General features: G+C 38.9%; 5 protein-coding genes across 11 annotated transcripts; 4 read left to right on the top strand and 1 right to left on the bottom strand.

Moving 5' to 3' along the window:
• The first annotated feature begins 3,328 nt into the window (after positions 1 to 3,328).
• LOC112278778 (uncharacterized) lies at positions 3,329 to 4,700 on the top strand. Of its 2 annotated transcripts, none has more exons than XM_024512530.3 (2): positions 3,329 to 3,547; positions 4,112 to 4,700. In XM_024512530.3, exon 2 carries the CDS (start codon positions 4,126 to 4,128, stop codon positions 4,549 to 4,551), a length of 426 nt encoding a protein of 141 aa, XP_024368298.1. In that variant the 5' UTR covers positions 3,329 to 3,547; positions 4,112 to 4,125; the 3' UTR covers positions 4,552 to 4,700. The 2 variants fall into 2 exon arrangements, with proteins under 2 accessions (XP_024368298.1, XP_024368297.1); XM_024512529.3 differs by having other exon boundaries at positions 3,329 to 3,940.
• Positions 4,570 to 6,519, top strand: LOC149989750 (uncharacterized). Its single transcript, XM_090248442.1, has 3 exons — positions 4,570 to 4,657; positions 4,793 to 5,035; positions 5,454 to 6,519. Exons 1-3 carry the CDS (start codon positions 4,570 to 4,572, stop codon positions 5,657 to 5,659), a joined length of 537 nt encoding a protein of 178 aa, XP_090104568.1. The 3' UTR covers positions 5,660 to 6,519.
• A 1,267-nt stretch (positions 6,520 to 7,786) lies between these two features.
• Positions 7,787 to 9,442, top strand: LOC112278779 (nucleoside diphosphate kinase 1). The gene is made up of 4 exons (XM_024512531.3): positions 7,787 to 7,985; positions 8,120 to 8,168; positions 8,642 to 8,873; positions 9,066 to 9,442. Exons 1-4 carry the CDS (start codon positions 7,926 to 7,928, stop codon positions 9,181 to 9,183), a joined length of 459 nt encoding a protein of 152 aa, XP_024368299.1. The 5' UTR covers positions 7,787 to 7,925; the 3' UTR covers positions 9,184 to 9,442.
• A 3,879-nt stretch (positions 9,443 to 13,321) lies between these two features.
• LOC112279074 (nucleoside diphosphate kinase 1) lies at positions 13,322 to 15,038 on the bottom strand. The gene is made up of 4 exons (XM_024513177.3): positions 14,838 to 15,038; positions 14,655 to 14,703; positions 13,950 to 14,181; positions 13,322 to 13,757 (listed from the first exon to the last, which is right to left on the bottom strand). The coding sequence occupies exons 1-4, from the start codon at positions 14,895 to 14,897 to the stop codon at positions 13,640 to 13,642; spliced, it is 459 nt and encodes a 152-aa protein (XP_024368945.1). The 5' UTR covers positions 14,898 to 15,038; the 3' UTR covers positions 13,322 to 13,639.
• A 1,037-nt stretch (positions 15,039 to 16,075) lies between these two features.
• On the top strand, positions 16,076 to 22,186 carry LOC112295610 (uncharacterized). 6 transcript variants are annotated; one of them, XM_090247173.1, is made up of 6 exons: positions 16,076 to 17,605; positions 19,883 to 19,952; positions 20,152 to 20,232; positions 20,499 to 20,560; positions 21,165 to 21,273; positions 21,668 to 22,186. In XM_090247173.1, the coding sequence occupies exons 1-3, from the start codon at positions 17,418 to 17,420 to the stop codon at positions 20,224 to 20,226; spliced, it is 333 nt and encodes a 110-aa protein (XP_090103299.1). In that variant the 5' UTR covers positions 16,076 to 17,417; the 3' UTR covers positions 20,227 to 20,232; positions 20,499 to 20,560; positions 21,165 to 21,273; positions 21,668 to 22,186. The 6 variants fall into 6 exon arrangements, with proteins under 6 accessions (XP_090103299.1, XP_073386140.1, XP_090103283.1 ...); XM_073530039.2 differs by having other exon boundaries at positions 16,077 to 17,605; positions 20,475 to 20,560; XM_073530034.2 differs by lacking the exon at positions 20,499 to 20,560 and having other exon boundaries at positions 17,357 to 17,605.
• Positions 22,187 to 22,729: the final 543 nt, after the last annotated feature.

Raw genomic sequence — 22,729 nt, 5'->3', positions numbered from 1 at the left:
TATTCATAAAACATATTGAGGTTCTAGTATCTAAAAGTGCGTAATCTAAAAATTTATAATTTGAAGTTGTAATAACTATAGGAAGTTTAAAAGATGGTGTATGATTTAGTAGTATTATAAGACTTGTAATTAGTGGTCTAAAGTTGTTTAACTACAAGGTCCCTATTATGATTGAATATCTTTATTTTTAAACTTCTTTGTGATTAAATTTATATTCTTTGCTTTGAATCTTATTGATTTGATGTAAAAATCTTATACCTTATGATTTTCTTTTCTATAATATAAAATCAGATTTTTATAATAGTATTTTTTAATTTTTAATTTTTTTTGTTAGTGTCAATTACTTCAATGATTTGTATCAATTCCAAATATTCTAACCTATTGAAATGAATTTCTAAAAACTTGATAAATATTTTCATGACTTTATTTGTTCTTTTTTAATCAAATATTTATTCTTTGGATCTTTCAAAAAGTCAATTATCACATATATTTGCTTAAACAATAAAATATTCTAATAAGATTTTTTTTATATTATTAATAATTAATTATTGATATTATATTTTAACCTATATTAAAATTTATTAGTAAGGGATTGTTTAAATGTGGATAGTTCAAAAATTTTAAAACTCAAAAATAAGAATTGAGATAATCCATTCACTTCTAAAATAAAATAAGTATGACACATCATAATATTGTTATCAAATTGGCAATGATATGGACTACAATAAAATTCTAAAAATGACAATATATTCTTTTATCACCAAAAGAGAGAAAGTAGATAAGTAAAGGATAAATATGAAATTAAAATTAGAATGGCTATTGCCAAATGCAAAGAACTTATGAAGTTTTAAACCAAGATAAAGCACACAAATGTATTGACAAGTATAATGAAGGCCTCACTCTTACTTCCATATATATGATCTACTAGAGCACTATGTGGTAGTATCCTATAGGCCATATGGCATATGTCCATCATACAAGATACATATCTAATTCTTAGAAAAAAATTCCAATATGTGGATGTCATGGCCAATTTGTAATATTAGTATGTGAATGTGCAACATGTGGCCAATTTTTTGGCCATGTTGTTAACCTATCAATCAATTATAAACATGTGTAAATTCTACAAAGATTTTGAAAAGCTTCCTAATAAGATATTAACAATTTATCCTATTTTTACTTACTTCTACCTAGTTCTACTTAGCTAAATAAATATACCAATAAATATGGCTATCCATTATAGTGCATTTCTCATTAAAGTATAATTTTAAAACTATTCTTCTTGCAACATCTTTTTAAATTAATATCAATTATGTAATAAATATAAAAATTAAATTAAAATAATTATATCTTTAATATTATAAAATTGATTTGAGATTATTATTTTTTAGCATAAAATCTTATTAGAATCATGTAATATATTATAATAAAATTCATAAATACTTTATAATAATTATATAAATTATAAATTTGATATAAATAATTTATTTTTTATTTACATATATATAAATAAATAGCCTTATATTTTTTAACAAAAAAATCTATAAAATAAGAAGATTGGCTCTATATAGACTCAAAGCTTCAAATCCAAAATCTTATGGATTGTAGTCAAGATTCTAAAAATTGGCATTGAAAGCTTTTGTTATTCAAAACATATTATAATAAGTACTTAATTTTATTGTAATTCTAGCTCTTTTTTATGCTACAATTAGATATTTTTAAAGTACATATGTATAAGGATCTATAAATTTGTGTTTAGTGACTAAATAGTGAATAGTGATGATTTACAAAGTGAGTGTTTTTTGGCATGTTTTGTAAATAGAGACCATGAGTGAAGACTTTGATGTATTGAAGTAGATTAATATGGAAGACATATCATTGTTGTTTCTTAAAAAATTATCATTCTGAAGAATATATTGTTAATATTGAAGAAACAAAAATATTATAGAAATCAAATTGCAATAATATTTTTATTATTGAAGATTATATCTTTGTATTGATTGATTAATATTCATTGTTGTAATGCAAAGCCAACATTACAAAATCACTTGTTCAATATATATAAAAGTCTTATCATCTTTTTGATAAAGTTCTACTCAATGAGGCTTTGTATTGCTGAGAAGACATGCCATGGCCTTAAGTATTTAGGTTTGGTTGACTTGCCTCAACAATAGTGAAGCTCTAGTTTGAAGCAATGGTAATAATCAAAGAAAGGTAAGGTCTCTATTCTTTTGAAGAGACTAATTTACCTTTGGTAGGATGAGGGCAAGAAGTTTTGTGAAGCAAAATATAACATTCTTCTAATCACATGGATGTTGAAATGTTAATAAATAGAGCAAAATGATATTGAATTGTCACAAAAAAAAATTACCAATAAAATTGTCTTACATACACATAAATACCACTACATTTAATGTATGAGATTTATTATTAAATATAAGTATTTTTAAAAAAATTAAAGAATGAATCTAATAAATATCAATAATTAATATCTTACTTATATTAATTAAAAATATAGTTTATGTATTTTATAATAAAATATTATAATTTATATTTTATATTAAACATAATTTTATTTATATATATATATATATATATATATATATATATATGTGTGCATATAATATTACAATATCAACTAGATTTTTTATACAATTTGGATCTCTATTTTATTTTATCCAAAAATTTACCTTAAAAAAATGATAAAAAATATCAATTTGACATGATTTTGTATATTTATTTTATAATAAAATAGTATAAATAAATTTTATAAATGATATATAGATGGTTAATACATATCAACATATTTAAAATACAAAATCAATTAATAAAAAATACTTAATTGGAATTTTCTATTAAAGATAAGATATTGCCAAATAAGACTAATTTTAAAATGTCAATCTATCATCAATAAATAAACTAGATGTTTGTATATTTATAATTGAAAGCATATAGCATTAGATCATAAATTTTCACTACAAATGTTATTACGTAAAGTTAGATTAAAGGATTAATCCTAAATAATATATAATACTATAATGTAAAATAATAAGAATTTTAATATAATTAATTATACTTTTAAAATGTACTTCATTTATTTTTGTTTTCATATAAAAATACCACATCATTATTATCTGTTTTTTTATTGGAACATTCATACTTTTGGATTTGCAGACTTACCAATATTTCTAATGAAGAATTCCATATCAATCCCGACCTTAATCGAGTCGATTGATACTCTTCTCTAGTTTATACCCTGTTATCAATATTCGTCCCGGGTATAGCTAAGGGCGGGCCTATCCTCCCTTAATCAGAAGTGCTAGTCACTGGATGCGCTGAGAAGCAAGATTTCATGGCTGAAGCTCCGTAGCGATGGCGATGGCGAGGCGATTAGGTCACGTCTATGAAAACGTTGAAGCAATCTGCATGAGATAGAGGCAGAATTGCCTCATCTGCCCCTTGCTTTGCCTCGCTTCGCCAGATCTCTTCAATGCAATTGTCGCTGCTGTCGCGTTGCTGCTCCCCTCGCTCTCCCATCATTGTTCCTGTCAGTCCAGAGCCCTCCTCTCGGGGTCGTCTTGTTGTTCGTCTCTTCTGTTCCTTCTTCCCCTCTGCCTTTTTAGTCCCCCTTTCCCCTTGAACACATCCCCGGCCTTATGCTTCTCTTCTTTACTGTTGTTCGACTTCGTACTGCAACAGCCTCCTTCTTATTATGATCAGTATTGTTGTTGTTGTTGAGGTTTCACTTTTTTCTCTGTATTGGCGTTACTTTTTCTGGTGCATTCCTACCATGTAACTTCATTATCTATGTATTGATGCTCAGTTTTTCGCTGTTGGAACTTCGATGCAATTCCTTTGCGATCCCCCAGCTTGTATTCTCTCTGATTTTTTCCATTTGCTACGTGCATGTTGTTTCACCTCTGCGGCCTCGGTTCGGATGGTCAGTTGTTGCTCTAGCTCACTTGCATCAGTGAATAAGATCATATTGTCAATGATCCCGACATCTCGATTTCTGAGTGTTGAGAGCTTGCACGTGAAATAATGAGTGAGATTATATGTCGGCCATACTTCATGTAATCAAGAGAGGACTGGTTGTTGTTCGAGGGAACAGGAGGGCAGGGCCTCATGGACACTACGGCGGCATCCGAGTTGGGGATGAGGGAACCGGTTGCAGGGATGGATGGTGCTGGTTTCTGGGATGTAGGGACGCCAGGCCTAGGTCAGTGGGGCGACAACGGAGGCAATGATTCCGTTGATGACAATTTATCTCGGGACAGAGCAGGACCTCGTGGTGGTGGCGCTGTGAATCAGGATTTCCAGCAAACTTTTCATTTTGGATTCGGAAGAGGAGGAGCTGTTCTGTCCCCGAACCTCCACAGAAACTGTTTCTCACAGTGTCTGGTGAGAATGGAGGCCTTAGTCATTGTATTATTTATGGAAATGATCAGGGGTCTGAGCACCTTGGAAGAGGAACTCGACGGGGAAGAGGCACTGCTGTTGGAGCAGTGCAAGCAAACTTTGATGCAGTGGGTTCGTTACCATCATAGTTGAGTAGGAAAGGGACGTGAGATGGGTAGCATTTGTTACAATACGAAGCTGTGGTGTGGTTTTCGGAGTGGAAACTGCCCTTACAACACCAATTGCAACTTCTCTCATGGTATGGAAGAACTGCGGAAGCCTCCGCCAGGGTGGGAAGACTTATTTGCATCACAAGAGCTTCCACTTCAACCACCTAGTGACACTGGCGGTCAAAGGGCATTGGAAGCTGCCACGGGATCGACGGATTCGTAAGTCCGATTTCACAAGTCACTACCTTGCAAGAAATACTTTGGAGAGGGCAGTTGCTCTTACGGAGAGAATTGCAACTTTCTGCACAACGAACTGAGCGTTCCTCGTGCTGTGCGGGAAGCAAGAGAGGTTGCTGTGGCTGCTGCTTCTGGTCCTGTCGTCACAGCTTCCCCCAAAGTTGAAATTCAGCTGAGTCCAACAAGTTCAAGTAACAAGGAGGGAGGGGGAGGCAGCTCAACTTTTGCAGGTTTGCAACCTTGAATGCTCGCTCTTTGAAAGGGAAACTAGGTTGTGTAAGAAATGGGATTATACAGGTCAGTGTCTTATTGAAGATAAATGTCATTTTGCCCACGGTTCTGATGGAGAGCTTGTAGGTAAAACACCCTTACAAGGTATATATCGTACTCAAACCGAATAACCTCAGAGGATGATTTGTCTCTTGTTATCCAAGTCCAAGTCCTTTTTACGCCTGTCGTAAACATTCCCGAATAGGAAAAGTTTTGAATATGCCTTTGAAATTGGTTTTTACATCAAGGCCAATGGAATTGCTCAGACAGATATACATGATGCGTATTCGTTCTCATGCAAGTATGTCTTAGAATGTTTGCAAACATCATGACTATTTGTGTGCAGCATCCACCTTATGATAACAGTTATTTGTTCAGAGTTGCAGAGATGCGGAGGAGGGCTTCCGGATTCAAATGCTCCTGCTCGTTCTGACAAGAAGTCAGGAGGCGCACATTCAAAAGACTCAGTTGCAGTGTCATCGCATCGAAGGTATCACAGTGGAGAGTCCTTTGCTCGGTTTGGCTCGAAGGACGATATCAGTAGGCGAGGTCTGCTCGAGATATCGACAGTTTATGGTGACTGATGGGTTGAGGACAACGACTTGCAATGCGGTTTAACTAGCAGGAACCATGAAACTACTAAACACCGGCTTGACGAGTGGAGGGATGGGCAGAGGCAGATACCTCTACCACCATTCTCTTCGACAAAACAAAAAGCAGGATATTTTTTGATGCACAATAATAGCTTGGAGCATCCTCGACAGCGGAAATTTTAGTCCAATTAGCTCAAATGGATGAAAGGGTGAGCCAGCAAACCTTCCAATATGAAGGTGTGAACGAGGGGAGTGCAAAGAATTGTATTGCACTTTGAGCATGATTTGAGAGGCTTGCCCGAAAATCGCTTTCTATCCATCCATCGAAGCTGGTGGAGAAAAACTGAAACTGAAACTGGCTGTTGTTTCCCTCTCTGACTTCCGTTCTGTTTTGATCTCGTGGACTTCATTGAAGTTAAACTTCTAACCACAATTGGAACTGCTCTGCTGGAGGCCCGGCATTGCCTTGCTTCCGGATGAAAGGAAGTGTAGTTCAAGTAAACATGGTGTGCTTGCTTTAGAGGGAGCATTGTTTCCGGATCTTACAAGATATGCTGACTTGGTCATCTCTTCCTAGTGCTACTGAATCCCCCAACATTCATAAATGTGTAATTAGCATCAGGTTTGCACCAAAACCTCTTCCTGGTTTGCAATATTATACCTGTTCAGAAGTACTTGCGCAAAGTTTGCAAGTCCTACTGAATGAGCATGTACTGGCAGGCATCCATTACTTCAGCGAGGTCAGGGCAATGGATTGGAAAAACTCTTGCTGCATCATCTCTCTGAAAAAACGTGTAGTAATGTTGTATACGGAAGTAGCAGTCTCGCAAGGAATTGCTCGCTTACAAGTCTTCCTGTTGTTGCTCCTTCCAATGTTTGATAAGGTATTCCAAGCCGTCATTCTCACCTAGGTCGAAGAGTTCCTGCATATACTTATGGTTCTGGAAAAACTGGAGTTTAAGAGGAGATTCTGGACGGCGTTGAATCTATCATGGACGAGTCCATGTGGATGCACTTCAGGTAAATGAATCCATTCTTCACCAATTGACCATCTCCCACAAGTAAATTCAATTGATCACAATTTAGCAATTTTTTCAATAAAACAACTAAATAATTTCAAAGAGATCAAGAAACGAATCCAATCTAGATCTTGAGCAGTGAACAAAATAAGTCACTAAGAATCCAAATAAAAATCGCATCGTTTCAAATTTAAAAACCAACGGATTAAACATCATTTAATCTATAAATTACAATTTTTTTAGCAAACAAACTATAATCCAAAAGGACTGTAGTGCTAGTGAGCAAATCAATGGCGGATGACAAATAGGAACCATGTACTGAAGGAAATGTAAGTTGCTCAGTAAAGAAAAAATTGATTTAATCGATATTTAAATTCTCACGACGCAATGCATGAAGCTAGCGGAGGACCAAGACAAGCCACATTAGATATCAACTACTCTTCTACCAGTGGCAAAACTTTGAAGCTACGAGATAGAATGATAAGCCAGATCAATAACATTGATAATTATTAGGAATTAAGCAACTATCAAAAACAATAATGAAACACGCAAAGAAAAATCATATTTATCACATATAGTAAGGTTCATTGAACAGCATCAAAGAAAACTCAACATCAACTCTTGTTCATCATTCATCTGTCACATCTGCAATAGCAGCCTGCGTGGAACAGTTTCATGACACACACCCTGAGAACCAACCCCACGTCCGCAGTGTTCCTTCTCCGTGAGCAGAAAGAGGAAGAATAGGAAGAAGAAACTGTGTCCACGACCGTGGGCACCACCGTTCCCCACACGAGGAACGTGAGCGTTCCCAGGCTGCAGTGCCGTGTGCCCTTGGATCGTCGTGGGCATTGATCAGCGGTCGGCGGCGTTGTGCGATGCACCGGCAGCATCGGATGGGTGAGGTTCGAGGAGCATGCAAAGCCTGGGCTTAGGGCTCAGCTGTCCGCTCTTGCCACCTTCGCATGAGAAGGGAGCGGTTGGTTGGGCCATGCAGCCGCCTCATCTGCCGCCGATCGACGCCGAGTGCCGCTGCCCCGCCTAAACCTGGAGATATAAGTACGCCGATAACCCTAGACGCGGCTGTCGGAGTCTGTATTTCTGCTTCAGCGTGGCAGAGATTCAGGATTTTCTCATAAGAGCACCGCGCGTGATTCATCATCTGCACTCTTGTTGTCTCATTTTCGCAACTGAGACATCTCTCTACCTCGTCGTGCCCTCTCTCTTCCTCCGTCGCAATGGCGAATTCCGAGGTCACCTTCATCATGATCAAGCCCGACGGCGTTCAACGCGGCCTTGTACGTGACCTCCGCCGTGCTGGTTCCGTCGTCGTGGATGTTTCGTGCTTCGTTTGGGGTCGCAAGTTTGGTTTACGTTTTTTCGGTTGCGGTTAAGAGGGTTTTGGCTGAGGTCGTTTGTTTGTGATGTGCAGATTGGAGACATCATCTGCAGGTTCGAGAAGAAGGGTTTCTTTCTCAAAGGTACTGATGGGTGCCCTGCCCCTGCTGTTCGTTTCTCTGTGACGTGGGTTTCTTGCGCAGAGTCCGCCGGAGTTGGCACTTGGGGCGTTAGTGGTGTGTGCAGAGGTGTTTACATTGCGCATTCGCGGGGTTGGAGAGAAGGGGACCATGTGTGCGGCGGAGGGGGTTGATGAGAAGTTTGAAATACCACTGAAATATAATGTGGACTACATAACTCGGCTTTCCCTGACCCCTGCGCTGTCACTGGGTAACGAGAGGGGTTGATAGATGGTGCTGGAGTGGAAGTGCGATGGGACTTCCTTGGGACTTTGCTTAGACGCGGCTGTAGACGAGTACAGTGGGATTTGTGTGCAGAGTGAGAGGGTTTTGGACATGGAATGAGAGATGTCGCCAGTGCGTAGTGGCCGCCCGGAGAGGCGGCGCGACACGCAGCTGACAATGACTCGCGTGATGAAAGCCCGTGGTGTGTGCAGCCATGAAGATGGTGCAGGTTGAGAGATCTTTCGCGGAGAAGCACTACTCCGATCTGTCGACGAAGTCGTTTTTTGGATCTTTGGTGGAGTACATCGTCTCCGGACCCGTGGTCGCCATGGTGTGGCAAGGTAAGGGAGTTGTGGCAACCGGACGTAAGATCATCGGAGCCACGAACCCCGCCGCGTCTGAGCCCGGAACAATCCGCGGAGACTACTGCATCGAAGTGAGCAGGTACGTACACAGTTCCGAACATGGGCATGAGATTCTGCAACTCGTGTAGCGTGTGCGGATTGCTGATTTTTTGTCAAATTACGCCGACTTTTTTTCCACTATGTGAAGTATTCTCGTTCGTGACAACCCCGAGTTGTCAGCAATGTGGGGGGCGGAGGTAGAGTGGTTGACCCAATATGGGGGCGTGTGCAGGAACATTATCCACGGAAGTGACGCAGTGGAGAGCGCCCAGAAGGAGATTGCCCTGTGGTTCCCCGATGGCATCATTGACTGGCGCAGCGCCAATCACTCCTGGATCTACGAGAACTAGGCAGTGCAAATATTTATATGTTTTGGAGATACTTGTAGATTGCGGTTCTATCCATTGTTGTCGGCATACGTCATCGGTCGGAGTTAGAGTTGAGTGTGTATTTTAGCGAAAAAGTGGTTGTTTGTTGGTCTACGGCATGTAGTTGTGTCGTCTTTAGACACTAAATTTGCATAGTTGGAGGCTGATTGATTGTCATGTGGTGGAAGCTGCATGTTCGTTGCCAAATTTCTATATAAATATCTGTCCCTTCGTCGTTGAAGTCGATCTGGACAAATGACAATGATCTTGACCTGTGCATCCTACCTTCGTCACCTTTTAATCAATCAACTGTTGCTCTGAATTATACTCGCGCACCATATGCGGCCAACCTCATTGTTCGCTTAAAATGACAAATTTGAAACGATATCTTCTTAACTTTTCTTCACTCGTCACCCATTGTAGTAACATCTTTTAAATATTTCCTCTCCCGGTGGCAATACAGATAAGCAATTTATCTGTTCCCAACCATACGAGTCTAGCTTGTTTTTTTGCTGGCAGTCCATTTACGAATCGAAGTTTTTTCCATCGTTGCATTCTTCCAACTTTTGGACAATATGACAGAAAACTCTGTAACATACTTAATCCAGCAAAACTCTTCTCGTTAATTTTTCGAAATGCATGTTGTGAAGAGAAACTATACGTAGAGCAAATGACGATATAACTCCTTTTAATGGCCAATGTGGCAATCATAGAAAAAATGTAACAGCCGAGATGTTATGATGAAACAACTAGTGAAACAAAAATGCATATATTTTCATTTCACTGCACATAAGAACATTTCATAGAAAACATAATTGTGGCAATTTTTCCTACCGACAGATATTTGTTCTGCAGTAAACTGGTAAATTATCAATTACATTAATAATTTTATCAGAAAACAAACAACGTTCGATTGTTTACTCTACAATAATTATTTAGAAATGAATATATTTGACATCAATATTTTCTTTCTCTTTAGATAATAATGATAAATTGATACAACAATCTATAAGATATGAAAGATAAATAGACCGCATCTAATGCAAAGAAAGATAATCCCTTTCCTCAATGATTCCAACAAAGAAAAAGAAAAAGAAATGTTTACTAAAAAGGAAAAAGAATTATACACATTATGAGTACAATAAGGTTGGAGACCCATCAATACCCAAGTGAGACATTTTTCATCAAGATAGTTTTTAACAGGAAAAAAATTTCGTTCTAAGCTATAAAACCACGTTATGGCTGTTGAGAATGTTTAGAAAGATACAAGAGTAGTTGTAAGTAATACACACACTTAAGAGTAGTAGTAAGTCATATACTCAAGAGGGTTTCTAAGGAGAGAAAGCTTTACACATAAGCTTTACAACCATATTGATCTGGTTGTATCATATACAAGAGGAAAAAGGGAGAGGATAAACAATTCTTCTCCACTAGACTCTAAATATTGTAGCTACAGTATTTACTATAGTCTACAGTAAATACTATGGAGAGTGCCGGCTACATTTAATGCTCTCAACACTCTTCCTCGCTCATCATAATATTTACACAATATAAATTTTGTATAGAATTATGATCTATACTTTTTTGTGATCTTACAAGATCAACAATTGTTGCCTCATTAAAACCTTATCTATCAAAACCTTATTATATTTAAGGATAAAACCATAGATGAAGGAAAAAGAGTACAATATCATTTTTTTTAATTATTTAAAGAGCTCATTAACTTTCTTATTCAAGAAAAACAAGTTGCCACATATCAATTCCATAAGTAAGTCGACGATGATTGCACAATGGAAGAGCTTTGGTGAAGAGATCAGCAAGGTTATTTTCAGATTCAATTTTCTTAATTATAAGTGCTTGATCAATAATCAAGTCATGGATATAACTAAAATACTTTGGATCAATATGCTTTGTCTTATCACCTTTAATGAAACCAACTTGCATCTGTGCAATACAAGCACTATTATCTTCATGCAAGATAGTTGGAGAATCCTCATATGAAAATCCACAAGTTGTTTGAATGAATTTATCAATTGATTGCAACCAAATACATTCTCAAGATGCTTCATGTAAGGCAATAATTTTTGCATGGTTGAATGAAGTTGCAGTTATTGTTTGTTACATTGATTTCCATGATATTGCACCTCCATGTCTTAAAAATACATATCCTGTTTGAAATTTAGCTATTGCAGTATCAGATTTATATCTTGCATCACAATATCTAACCAATTTTGGATATGTAGATTGTGTGTAGTATAATCTCAAGTCTTTAGTACCTTTAAAATAATGTAATAAATATTTGATGCCATTCCAATGTTGTAGTGTTGGATGTGCACTAAGTCTTGTAAGAATACTAACTGCAAATGCAATATCTAGTCTTGCAGATGTAACTAAATATAAAACTGCTCCAACCGTTGCAAGGTATGAATATTGATCTTCCAATATTTCCTCCTCCTCTTTGCATGGACGATATGGATTATGACCATCACGACCACGTCCAACCATTGGTGTGGACAATGGATAAGCATCAATGATATTAAATCTTTGCAAAATTCGTCTAATATATGTTAGTTGGTAGAGAAAAATGCTACCATATGTTAGATATATAATTTGAAGACCAATGCAGAAAGTTGTTTTTCGTAGCATTTTCATCTCAAATTCACGTATGAGTAGGTTAGTAGCTATAATACATGCAGATGTAGTGCCTACTAGGTTAAGATTATCATCATACACAACAATGATGACAAAACTAGTTTTATCTCATTTGATAAATAAACAAGGAATTTTTGTTTTCTACTATAATTAATAGTAGAACGTTTATTCTTTCTATATGGATAGAAATGTTCATGACTATAACTACCTTGATACTTATGACCATGTTTTCTATGTTTATATAATTTTTTCTTAGATTTTGAAATATTAAGTGCATGAGATTTTGAAACTATAGTTCCAATAGGACGAGCTTCCACATTTTGCAGGAGTAGCTCATTTTGATTCTCCACAAGAAGTAGATAGCTTATGAGATCAGAATGATTGTGAAATTTCATATTCTTGTATTGTTGTACAAGCATGACAGATACATGAAGAAATATAGGAGAGTTTTCTCAATCATTTCTTCTTCGAGATGCTTTGTCTACATAATCGTAATTGTGAGACAATACTATAGATTTTACTATTGAAAGCATTTAAATTTGGAAAATCCAAGATATGTAAATGTATCCAATTATGACATGCACGTGAAAGGAAAATGGTACTTTGATAATCAAACCTGAATTTAAGATTCTTCCAAAGTTTTATAAGATCTTCCATTTTGAAATATTGATGTTGTAATGCAAGTAGAAAGTGACGATGAATAGATAGTACTTTACAATAAACAGAAGGGAATAAAAATACATATTGTAGGAGATTCTTCAAACATAATAGAATTCAAAAGTTGTTTTACAAATAAATTAGCTTTTGCCATTTTTGTACATAGTAGATATTTATTTCCATGCACAATGAATGGTGGAAATTAAAGAGCATGAAAATGATGGGATGCATTGGTAATAGTTGAAACCATAGTAGAAAGAGTTGAAGATGTTACAATAATAGTTCTAAATAAATCTGTGAAGAAAAAAAAATAAAGTAGCAAAGTTGAACAATATGTTATTAAAAATATAATGTCAAATAAAATGATAAACTTTAACTTGAAAAATAAAATTATCATTATTATTAACAAAGTTGTGGATTAAGGCATCAGAACAGCAGCAGAGCAGTAGTAGTAGGACGGCGGTAACAGAGTGACAGCTGGCAGGGAGATAGACGCCAGTTCGGCAGACGGATGAGCAGGGAGCAAGCTGGAGGTGGGTTGGATTAAGTATTCTAAGCAAGTTGAGTAAAGAATAGAACAATTTCTCTACACAAGCAACTAATGTGTGAGGGCCAGCAAGATGAACAGCAATTTTTGCTTTAAGAAAAGCAATAGGTTTGAAGAGTCCAGACTAAAGCAAAAATTTAAAAAAAAAATTGTGATACTGTGTAGAGTTGTGTTGATAATGTGTTGAGAATGTTTAGAGAGACACAAGAATAGTAGTGAGTAACACACACACAAGAGTAGTACTAAGTCATACACACAAGAGGGTTTCTAAGGAGAGAGAGCATCACACATAAAAATCTGTTGATCTGGTTGTGTCTCGTGTACAAGAGGAGAAAGAGGAGAAAGGGAGAAGATAAACAGTTCTTCCCCACTAGACTCTACAGTAAATATTATGGAGAGCGCCGGCTAAAATTTATGTTCTCAACAATGGCAAACACGCTACTTCACCGACCGAAAACGACAAAACGAATTCCAAAAATAATGTACTGATAGAAGCAAGAATTGTGATAAACGAATCAAACATCGGACAGCCCTAAACCTCAATTTACACGTATCTCCAAAACATATAAATATTTGCACTGCCTAGTTCTCGTAGATCCAGGAGTGATTGGCGCTGCGCCAGTCAATGATGCCATCGGGGAACCACAGGGCAATCTCCTTCTGGGCGCTCTCCACTGCGTCACTTCCGTGGATAATGTTCCTGCACACGCCCCCATATTGGGTCAACCACTCTACCTCCGCCCCCCACATTGCTGACAACTCGGGGTTGTCACGAACGAGAATACTTCACATAGTGGAAAAAAAGTCGGCGTAATTTGACAAAAAATCAGCAATCCGCACACGCTACACGAGTTGCAGAATCTCATGCCCATGTTCGGAACTGTGTACGTACCTGCTCACTTCGATGCAGTAGTCTCCGCGGATTGTTCCGGGCTCAGACGCGGCGGGGTTCGTGGCTCCGATGATCTTACGTCCGGTTGCCACAACTCCCTTACCTTGCCACACCATGGCGACCACGGGTCCGGAGACGATGTACTCCACCAAAGATCCAAAAAACGACTTCGTCGACAGATCGGAGTAGTGCTTCTCCGCGAAAGATCTCTCAACCTGCACCATCTTCATGGCTGCACACACCACGGGCTTTCATCACGCGAGTCATTGTCAGCTGCGTGTCGCGCCGCCTCTCCGGGCGGCCACTACGCACTGGCGACATCTCTCATTCCATGTCCAAAACCCTCTCACTCTGCACACAAATCCCACTGTACTCGTCTACAGCCGCGTCTAAGCAAAGTCCCAAGGAAGTCCCATCGCACTTCCACTCCAGCACCATCTATCAACCCCTCTCGTTACCCAGTGACAGCGCAGGGGTCAGGGAAAGCCGAGTTATGTAGTCCACATTATATTTCAGTGGTATTTCAAACTTCTCATCAACCCCCTCCGCCGCACACATGGTCCCCTTCTCTCCAACCCCGCGAATGCGCAATGTAAACACCTCTGCACACACCACTAACGCCCCAAGTGCCAACTCCGGCGGACTCTGCGCAAGAAACCCACGTCACAGAGAAACGAACAGCAGGGGCAGGGCACCCATCAGTACCTTTGAGAAAGAAACCCTTCTTCTCGAACCTGCAGATGATGTCTCCAATCTGCACATCACAAACAAACGACCTCAGCCAAAACCCTCTTAACCGCAACCGAAAAAACGTAAACCAAACTTGCGACCCCAAACGAAGCACGAAACATCCACGACGACGGAACCAGCACGGCGGAGGTCACGTACAAGGCCGCGTTGAACGCCGTCGGGCTTGATCATGATGAAGGTGACCTCGGAATTCGCCATTGCGACGGAGGAAGAGAGAGGGCACGACGAGGTAGAGAGATGTCTCAGTTGCGAAAATGAGACAACAAGAGTGCAGATGATGAATCACGCGCGGTGCTCTTATGAGAAAATCCTGAATCTCTGCCACGCTGAAGCAGAAATACAGACTCCGACAGCCGCGTCTAGGGTTATCGGCGTACTTATATCTCCAGGTTTAGGCGGGGCAGCGGCACTCGGCGTCGATCGGCGGCAGATGAGGCGGCTGCATGGCCCAACCAACCGCTCCCTTCTCATGCGAAGGTGGCAAGAGCGGACAGCTGAGCCCTAAGCCCAGGCTTTGCATGCTCCTCGAACCTCACCCATCCGATGCTGCCGGTGCATCGCACAACGCCGCCGACCGCTGATCAATGCCCACGACGATCCAAGGGCACACGGCACTGCAGCCTGGGAACGCTCACGTTCCTCGTGTGGGGAACGGTGGTGCCCACGGTCGTGGACACAGTTTCTTCTTCCTATTCTTCCTCTTTCTGCTCACGGAGAAGGAACACTGCGGACGTGGGGTTGGTTCTCAGGGTGTGTGTCATGAAACTGTTCCACGCAGGCTGCTATTGCTTTGTGAAGAAAGCTGTAGTTCGGTCCCATTGTTCAGATCATGCTTCTCATTCTGCCCAGCTTTTCTCCTTCATCTTCTTCTTCTACTTATTCTTTCTTGTTTCATCCAATCTGTGTGTATGCACATTCGTGGAATTGTGGAGTGCTAAAATATTCCAATCACTGACTGCACCTACAGTCACTTGATGCTTTCTCGTTTGCCGGGTGGGGCGACACCCTACTGCTGTCTCTTCTTCCATGTGCTTGTTGTTGTTGTTTTCAGAAGGATGTTCGTTATTTTGTCAGAGGTGACCCCAATTGTTTCTAAGTTCAAAGATTTTCTAGTGTTGAAGATGACAAGCTTAAATATTATTATTGTTATCTGTAAATGCTACAGGTGAATGATCAGGAAGCTAGTTGATGTTTAGTACTTTTGATGTTGTACAATGAACGTTATTATAAAATGGATAAGTTTTGGAGAATGTTGTCCATATGTGTTTAGGTTGAATTTAGAATTCATGAACATACGTTTACGAGTAAAATTTTAGCCTCTGTCATGTGTTCTATTGGATTGCTTCTTTTTTCTTTTTTTCTTTATTTGGTAGTATTTATAGTTTTAGTGTTGCTTTACTTGGCTTGGAGGCATATTTTTTTCTGTCTTTAATGTATTGTGTGTGTGTGTGAGAGAGAGAGGGTCTCTGTGTATGTAGACCCACTACTCACAGAAGTGAATTTATCATACACAACAATGAACAGAAATAGAGCAGGTGGCATTCTTTGAGATGCCACTGAGATTATTTGATCATGTTGTTTTTGGATCAATGTAAGCATGTATGTTTAATTCCAGTTTTCTATATTCCGAATGCATATATATATATATATATATAATTGTTTGTATTACTTTTTACTTTTCTACTTTTAATTTTTGTGTGTGTGCGGTTGGTTAGTTCTATATGCTTAGAAATATATCTACAAGGCGTTGTTTGATACATATGTGTGTTTTTTCAGTATGACCATGTTTTTCTAGGTTGGTAACAAATTGAGACTAAATGTAAATCAAAGTTGTATCCTATCAACATTCAATTAGATTCAGAGAGTATATATTGTCAAGACAGGGTAATTGTGTACAACATGGAACCTTCTCATGGATTAAGGGCATAATGTTCTGTAGAGTACGTTATTGATGCTTGATGTTGTTTTGTGAAAATGTATTTACTATTCGTGGATAGGTATCATCATTTGTATTGTTTATTCTTTGAGATATCAATCATCAATGTGCTTTTAAATCGAGCTCGAGCACTATGATTACTGGTGATAACAGCTTCATTTCTTGTTAACATAAAGATACTGGTGTGGAACCTCTATATTCTAGCTGTTTTTTATTAAAATGAAACAGTGGTTCAATAGGAATATATATAAATAACGCCTGGAAAGAAAAATATTTGTAAATGTTGAGGAGTACAGGACACGAATGAACTAATCTGCCGTTGTGTAGTATTTAATGATCACCTAATAGAAATTTAAATCATATGCAAAAATATTGAATGGTGTATTTCTTCATTTGAAGTTGGCAATGATATGACACCAAATCTCAAAACATGGGATGCATCAATCACATTCTTGTGCTACAGCTGTGGAAAATGCACAATATATCGGAATAACTTCATTTCATACGTACCTGTGAAACGAGAATATTTGAAGTACATTTTGACATATTTTCTTAGACAGAATGCTATACAAGATTTATGTAATATTCACTCCTGATTGGAGGAGATATTGGCCAGGTAAAGGAACTCCCCCAGGGTATCGAGTTTTTGTATCCGGGCATATGTGCAGGTTCTCATCCGGATATCCGGATGATATTCCATCTCCACGTTCATCTCAGTTTGCTATGAGGAGCCGCTTTAGCCCCAAGCCTGCCCTCTTCACACTCGCTGCTCCGCTGTCCCTATGCCGGTCGTTCGATCAAGGCTTCCGTCCCTTGTGAAAATTTCGGGAATTTCATGCGAGGGATGGCTTCGTCGTGGTCGTGGCGCATCGTTTGCTGGTGCCGGGGATTGTCTTTACTCTTCGCTACTCTCGCATGATCACTCCTGTTGCACCGACGCTGTCTGCACATTTTCTATCACTCTTAGCAGGTTTTTCCAATCTTCTGTCTCGTGCGCTGGGTAGCCATGGTCATTGCTTTGCGCTGTGTGCTCTCTCCCTCCTCGCAACTGGCTTCCATCTCTATTTCTCATGCTTTCCCGAATTCTAACTTAGCTCTGCCGCTGGTGGTGCTCTCCCACTGCTTTCGCGACTCTTCTCTGTCACTGACCTTTTGTTTTAGCTGAAATCGCTGATCTGTGCTGGTTGTCAGAAACTTTGTGCTGGATGTGACGAGGTTCGGAAATGACGAAGCTCACAATCGTCATTTTCTCTCTTGCGCCATTTCTGCGTTTGGTGAAAATCAACATGTTGATGCAGTTTCTGCTGATGTTTCAGAACCACGGGTCTTGAACTTCAGTGAATAACATATTGCTTGGAGTGTCTCACTCCGGTGTCAATTGGAGTGTTCGGGAGGGATATTTAACTGCCTTTTTTCTCTCTTTTTGATTGATTGATATTCTTGTTTCCGTAGTAGCATCCAGCTTCCTGGCTTCAACTCGCGTGAGGTGATTATCTTCGTCCAATATTTAGCTGTAGAGAGGCTTGCAGGTGGATATCATCTGAATTCATGAAACTATTATCTTAGGTTCAACTCTCGCAAGAACATTAGATTAACGTAGCTTTTCAGATTAATGAACCTCACGACATAATCCAAGAAAATTGGTTCATTTTTCCGGGTGTGTTCGACTGTAGTTCTGAAAGCGAAAGGTTGAATGTCAACTTAATAATTTCCTAAATCAACTACACTGGCTCCGTTTTTATTTCTGAGTTGAGTAGTTCGTTTGTATATTGACAATATCTCACCTCAAACAGTACGTATATGAGTATATGTAGTCAGTGCTCTAAAGCTTATCGCAGTATTAGGAAACATTTCAATTGGATTCTATTTCAGTCTCAACTAGGTACTTCATGCGGTTGGTATTGCGCTTCGTCTGCAGTTTGGTTGTTAGCAATGTATTCGACTGGATGGGGGTTATGCGTGTAGCATATATTGTGCACGATTGGCCGTTTCTTGGTATTAGTTATGATTATAGCGCTTGTTCGACCACAGTTAGGAGAGCGACCTTGGTACTTTTCCACTTTTCAGGATCTTGTCTTCCTCCATTATCGAGTCGTCAACTTCTTGCTATAAGACCAAATCGCTGCAGCAGCTAATGCTGTTCATGGTGCTGGATAATATTTTTATTTCCTGAGGTTCTGGGGAGTACCTAGTTTGTCTACCAGGTAAAATGGAGCAAAGGACTTACGCTGTCTTCTATAACCGTCAACATTATTAGTTGAGGCAGTGATTGGAAAATGACTGCAGATTTTGTTAGGTTTTCTTATAAGTTATGATTCTGCCACGTTTCAAAAATCATGGGAGAAACATTACTCTATGATATCGTCAGTCGTGGGAAGCTTTTGAGATGAATACCGCTGCTACTAACCTTAATCTTGAAATTGCAACTGGCTGCAATATTGAGCAATTTGCACGGTATTTCAGAAGTGATCATTAAGGTTAAGGTTATTTCAGTGATTTTCTTAAAAGACGCCCTCTTGATTCTTGAGATTTTCATTTATAGTTTTGGTAGGTTATCTTTCTGAATATTACCAGTTTTCAAGATTTTTCATAAGGTCAAATGCCGACGCTGGAGGTACCTACATTAGTATTTTCGTTTACTGGTGTTCTCGACTATATCTGAGGATTTATTAGGCATTTGATAGATATATCTGGTGCAGGTTCTTAAGCAAACTCCAGAGCAATTCTTTGGGCATCTTATAGTGGGTGGCGGAATCTCCGACTCCACTGATCCTAATGGGCGGTTCGTTATGTGAGTACTTGGCTATTGTACTGAAGACGTTTCTTTACCACATAGGTGGAGATGATTGGCATTTCCAGCTAGTGCTTTTTTGCTTTCTTTTTATACTTTTTGTCAGGAAAATAAACAAATGTTCAGGATTATGAAGAGATAAAACTTGCAGTTCAACCGAGAGTAGCTCATAGCCGTGAGAAGATTAGAGTATTTCTCAATGAGTTGTGCAGGGGAGATTCGCAAAGATGTTCTGCACAGATAGAGATAAATTTCAATCGTCAGTTCATTTAGCTTGCATCACGCTGTGGATTGTATCTGATACCCAGTCAGAGCGTTTCTAGAGTTTCCTCACATTTCGTTTCATGTCTTCCTTAAGTTGATCTTGCCATTTTAACGTTGAGTTGCCATCTACATCTTTGTGACACACGTTCATCGATCTTATTCACACATATAAGTGGCTTCTGCGTATTTCAGATTTGGAAGTGACAAAATATTTTGCCGATATGGTGCTGTTTATGCTGCTGAGGGGTGTCTCCGCTCAGGGGTACTGTACCTGATCTTTTGGAATCACGTATTAATAGTTTTGGTTCTCAGTTATAGTGCACATCTTTCAATGAGCTCGTCGCTCCACGTTATTAATATGAAGCCACTGCACTTGTCATAAAACCTAAGAAAATTTCATTTGATCTTTAGAGTCATGAAAGTCACTGAAGAATTGACAAACGTGAAACTTCTGTTGACAGGTGATCGTTCGAACCTTTCTCCACTTTGTTCAGGTCAGGGAAGAGCAGCTTGGAACAGATTCCCTATGTTTCTAAAATCAGGTATGATCTGTTATGTTTCACAACGGTGCTTTACGTTTTATATGTATTTTCTCTCTCTCGTATGTGATGTGAGTAGAGCGAGCTAGTATTTCTTGTAGACACTTTCCGTGCTCTTCCGCAGGTTTACTATCTTTTAGATATTCCAAATGTCTTGCATTGGGTTGCATAGTCTAAGTAACACATTTCGTTTTGTTCACCTTCAGCTCTCTCGTGATTTTGAGTAGATTTATTGTCTACTGTAGACCACTTGTTACTGAATCTCGTAGGTGACACATAAACCGTTGAAGATCTTCATTCGTGTGTCCTCAACAGAAAGAAGAAAAAAATGGTATTTCAGCGTAATAGACTTTTTCCCAATGGTTCGAATTTGCTACAACCAGAATCCTAAATTGTTTGTGATTAAAGTAACGAAGAGAATGTAGAATAAATGGCTTGTACGCGAGATGAATGATTAGTTAAGTCATTGATTACTAGCTTCTTACTGTCAATCACAAGGATGACGTGAGTGGCACGCGCTGGCTGTGGTTGTCAGTGTAGATCCAGTAAGGTTGTACATGAAAGATGCTTTGGAAGTGCCCTATAAAATTGTTGAAGTCTAAGAAGTAGGCCCAAAGTGAGAAGTTCGCTTGGTATCAGTGCACGGTACTTCATGTCGTGGTTTCCCTGTCATACAATTTATTTTACGTGTTGCAAATCGAACCAGCAGATCTAGTATCACAGTCTACACACTGGTTTCTATGTCATCTGCCGGCAGGTCTGCGATGCCCGCTGCAGGAGACTCACAGGAGCTTATGAGCTGACTAAAGCAGTTCAGAATATTTGTGTTTGGAATATTCGTTTGAATTGTATCAATTCCGACTAGATGGATTTTTTCTATTCCTCCTTCTGTCCTAATGATTTGTTTCTAATACTTCCATTGATCTGCTTGGCAGTATGTGCGGAATGCAAAGCCAGTTTGAGTCTTTCAATTGCTCATGCGCCTTCTTCAATTCTGCTTCTTGCTGACACAATTAATTGTTTCAAGATTGTCGATGCAGTCGCGTAAGCTGAAGCTACATTCTTCTTTGTGCTCAAATAAATTCAAACGTATTCTTCGTAAAAGTAGAGACAGCTATGGACATGAAACCGTGCGTTGCCAAGTTCTTTTAGAACTAGAAATAAATCTTCGAATAAGTGCTCCACCTCAGTGACTTAGTGGTTAACAATTTTTTGACATTGGAAATGTGTTTAGGTTCTGCTGTCTGTAAATTGTCAGATATACTGTTTTAAGATGGGGGAAATAGTTTGTGAAAAGTGAAAAGCTCATGTGAGTCTAGTGCTGTTTATGGAAGCAGAACCTTGACGGTTATGTATTCCTATCTACTCTAAGGAATATTGCGGTCTTTTGATGGTCGTGACTTGCTACTCAATTCCAGTAACACATCTCTGGTCACAGGTCAAAGGCAAGGATTCGACATCAACCTTGTGAAGCTCGTATCCGACGTTGGTACCAACATAGTGATAGTAAGCGGTGGTGTGGTTGTTTGAAGCACTTTTCAGGGCTTCAGCTTCTATCAAACTAGGGCTGCAGCTGCGTTGGCTGCCGAAAGATGCCACAGAAAGGACGTAAGTTGATTGGAGTTTTTAAAGAGTGAGCACTGACTTTCCAAGCTAAGCATGGATTGATTCAGAAGTGTTTGTGTAGGGAAATATCAAGCTCAAAGAATACTGTAAGGTTGCTGACAGATGTTACTTATTGCTGTCAGAGCTGTTTCCCGGTATGTTCTGCCTTCGTTAGACTAGATTATAATTGATGTTTTGCATTGATGGTAAGGTATCTCACCAATGTGTCACGTTAGGAAACAATGCTCATTAAAGTGATACTCGGTATACATGAGGAAGTACACCCACTTAATGTTGGACTTTCCCTTTTATATTTGACTGTCAACAATGTTTGGGAAATTGCAGTTGGAAATTTTAAATGTGAAGAAACGTTGAGTCTCATCAGTCGTTGAAACAAAACTATGTAGCGTGAGCACTGATTGTCCTGGCTTGCACCAAGCTGTCGTTTCGTATTCAGTCGGACTTCCCGTTGTATATTATACCTGTTGGTTAGTTAGTTTGTTTGTCTTTGGCTTCGAGGCGGTCACAAACATTCAGCTTCTTAAACTAGTAAGGAATTTCTTGTAGGACGATCATTTTCCCGGAGCCCTCGAGAATCGTGTTCACTTGTGTCAAACCTTGAGTAAAGCTGTAGTTTATCTTAGCGGTCCTTTCTCTGAAGAGGGAACTTGGTCTATACGGTATTGTGACACTGATGGTAGGTTGTCATTTCACTTGGATCACTAAGTGACGAATTGTTGTTCTGCACTGGAAACATGGTCATAATTGGAAGCCTTTTTGAAACATTCCAATCCTTGGCTTTATTGTTCATTAACCCTGTCAATAGGTGTGCAGAAAGTTGGCTATCACGATGTCTAAATTACTGTTCGATGAAGTTTCATAATAGGATCGTCTT

Source organism: Physcomitrium patens, chromosome 2, assembly GCF_059467195.1.
Source record: "Physcomitrium patens ecotype Gransden chromosome 2, ASM5946719v1, whole genome shotgun sequence".
NCBI classification, from domain to species: domain Eukaryota; kingdom Viridiplantae; phylum Streptophyta; class Bryopsida; order Funariales; family Funariaceae; genus Physcomitrium; species Physcomitrium patens.
This window is presented reverse-complemented; position numbering and strand designations above follow the sequence as displayed.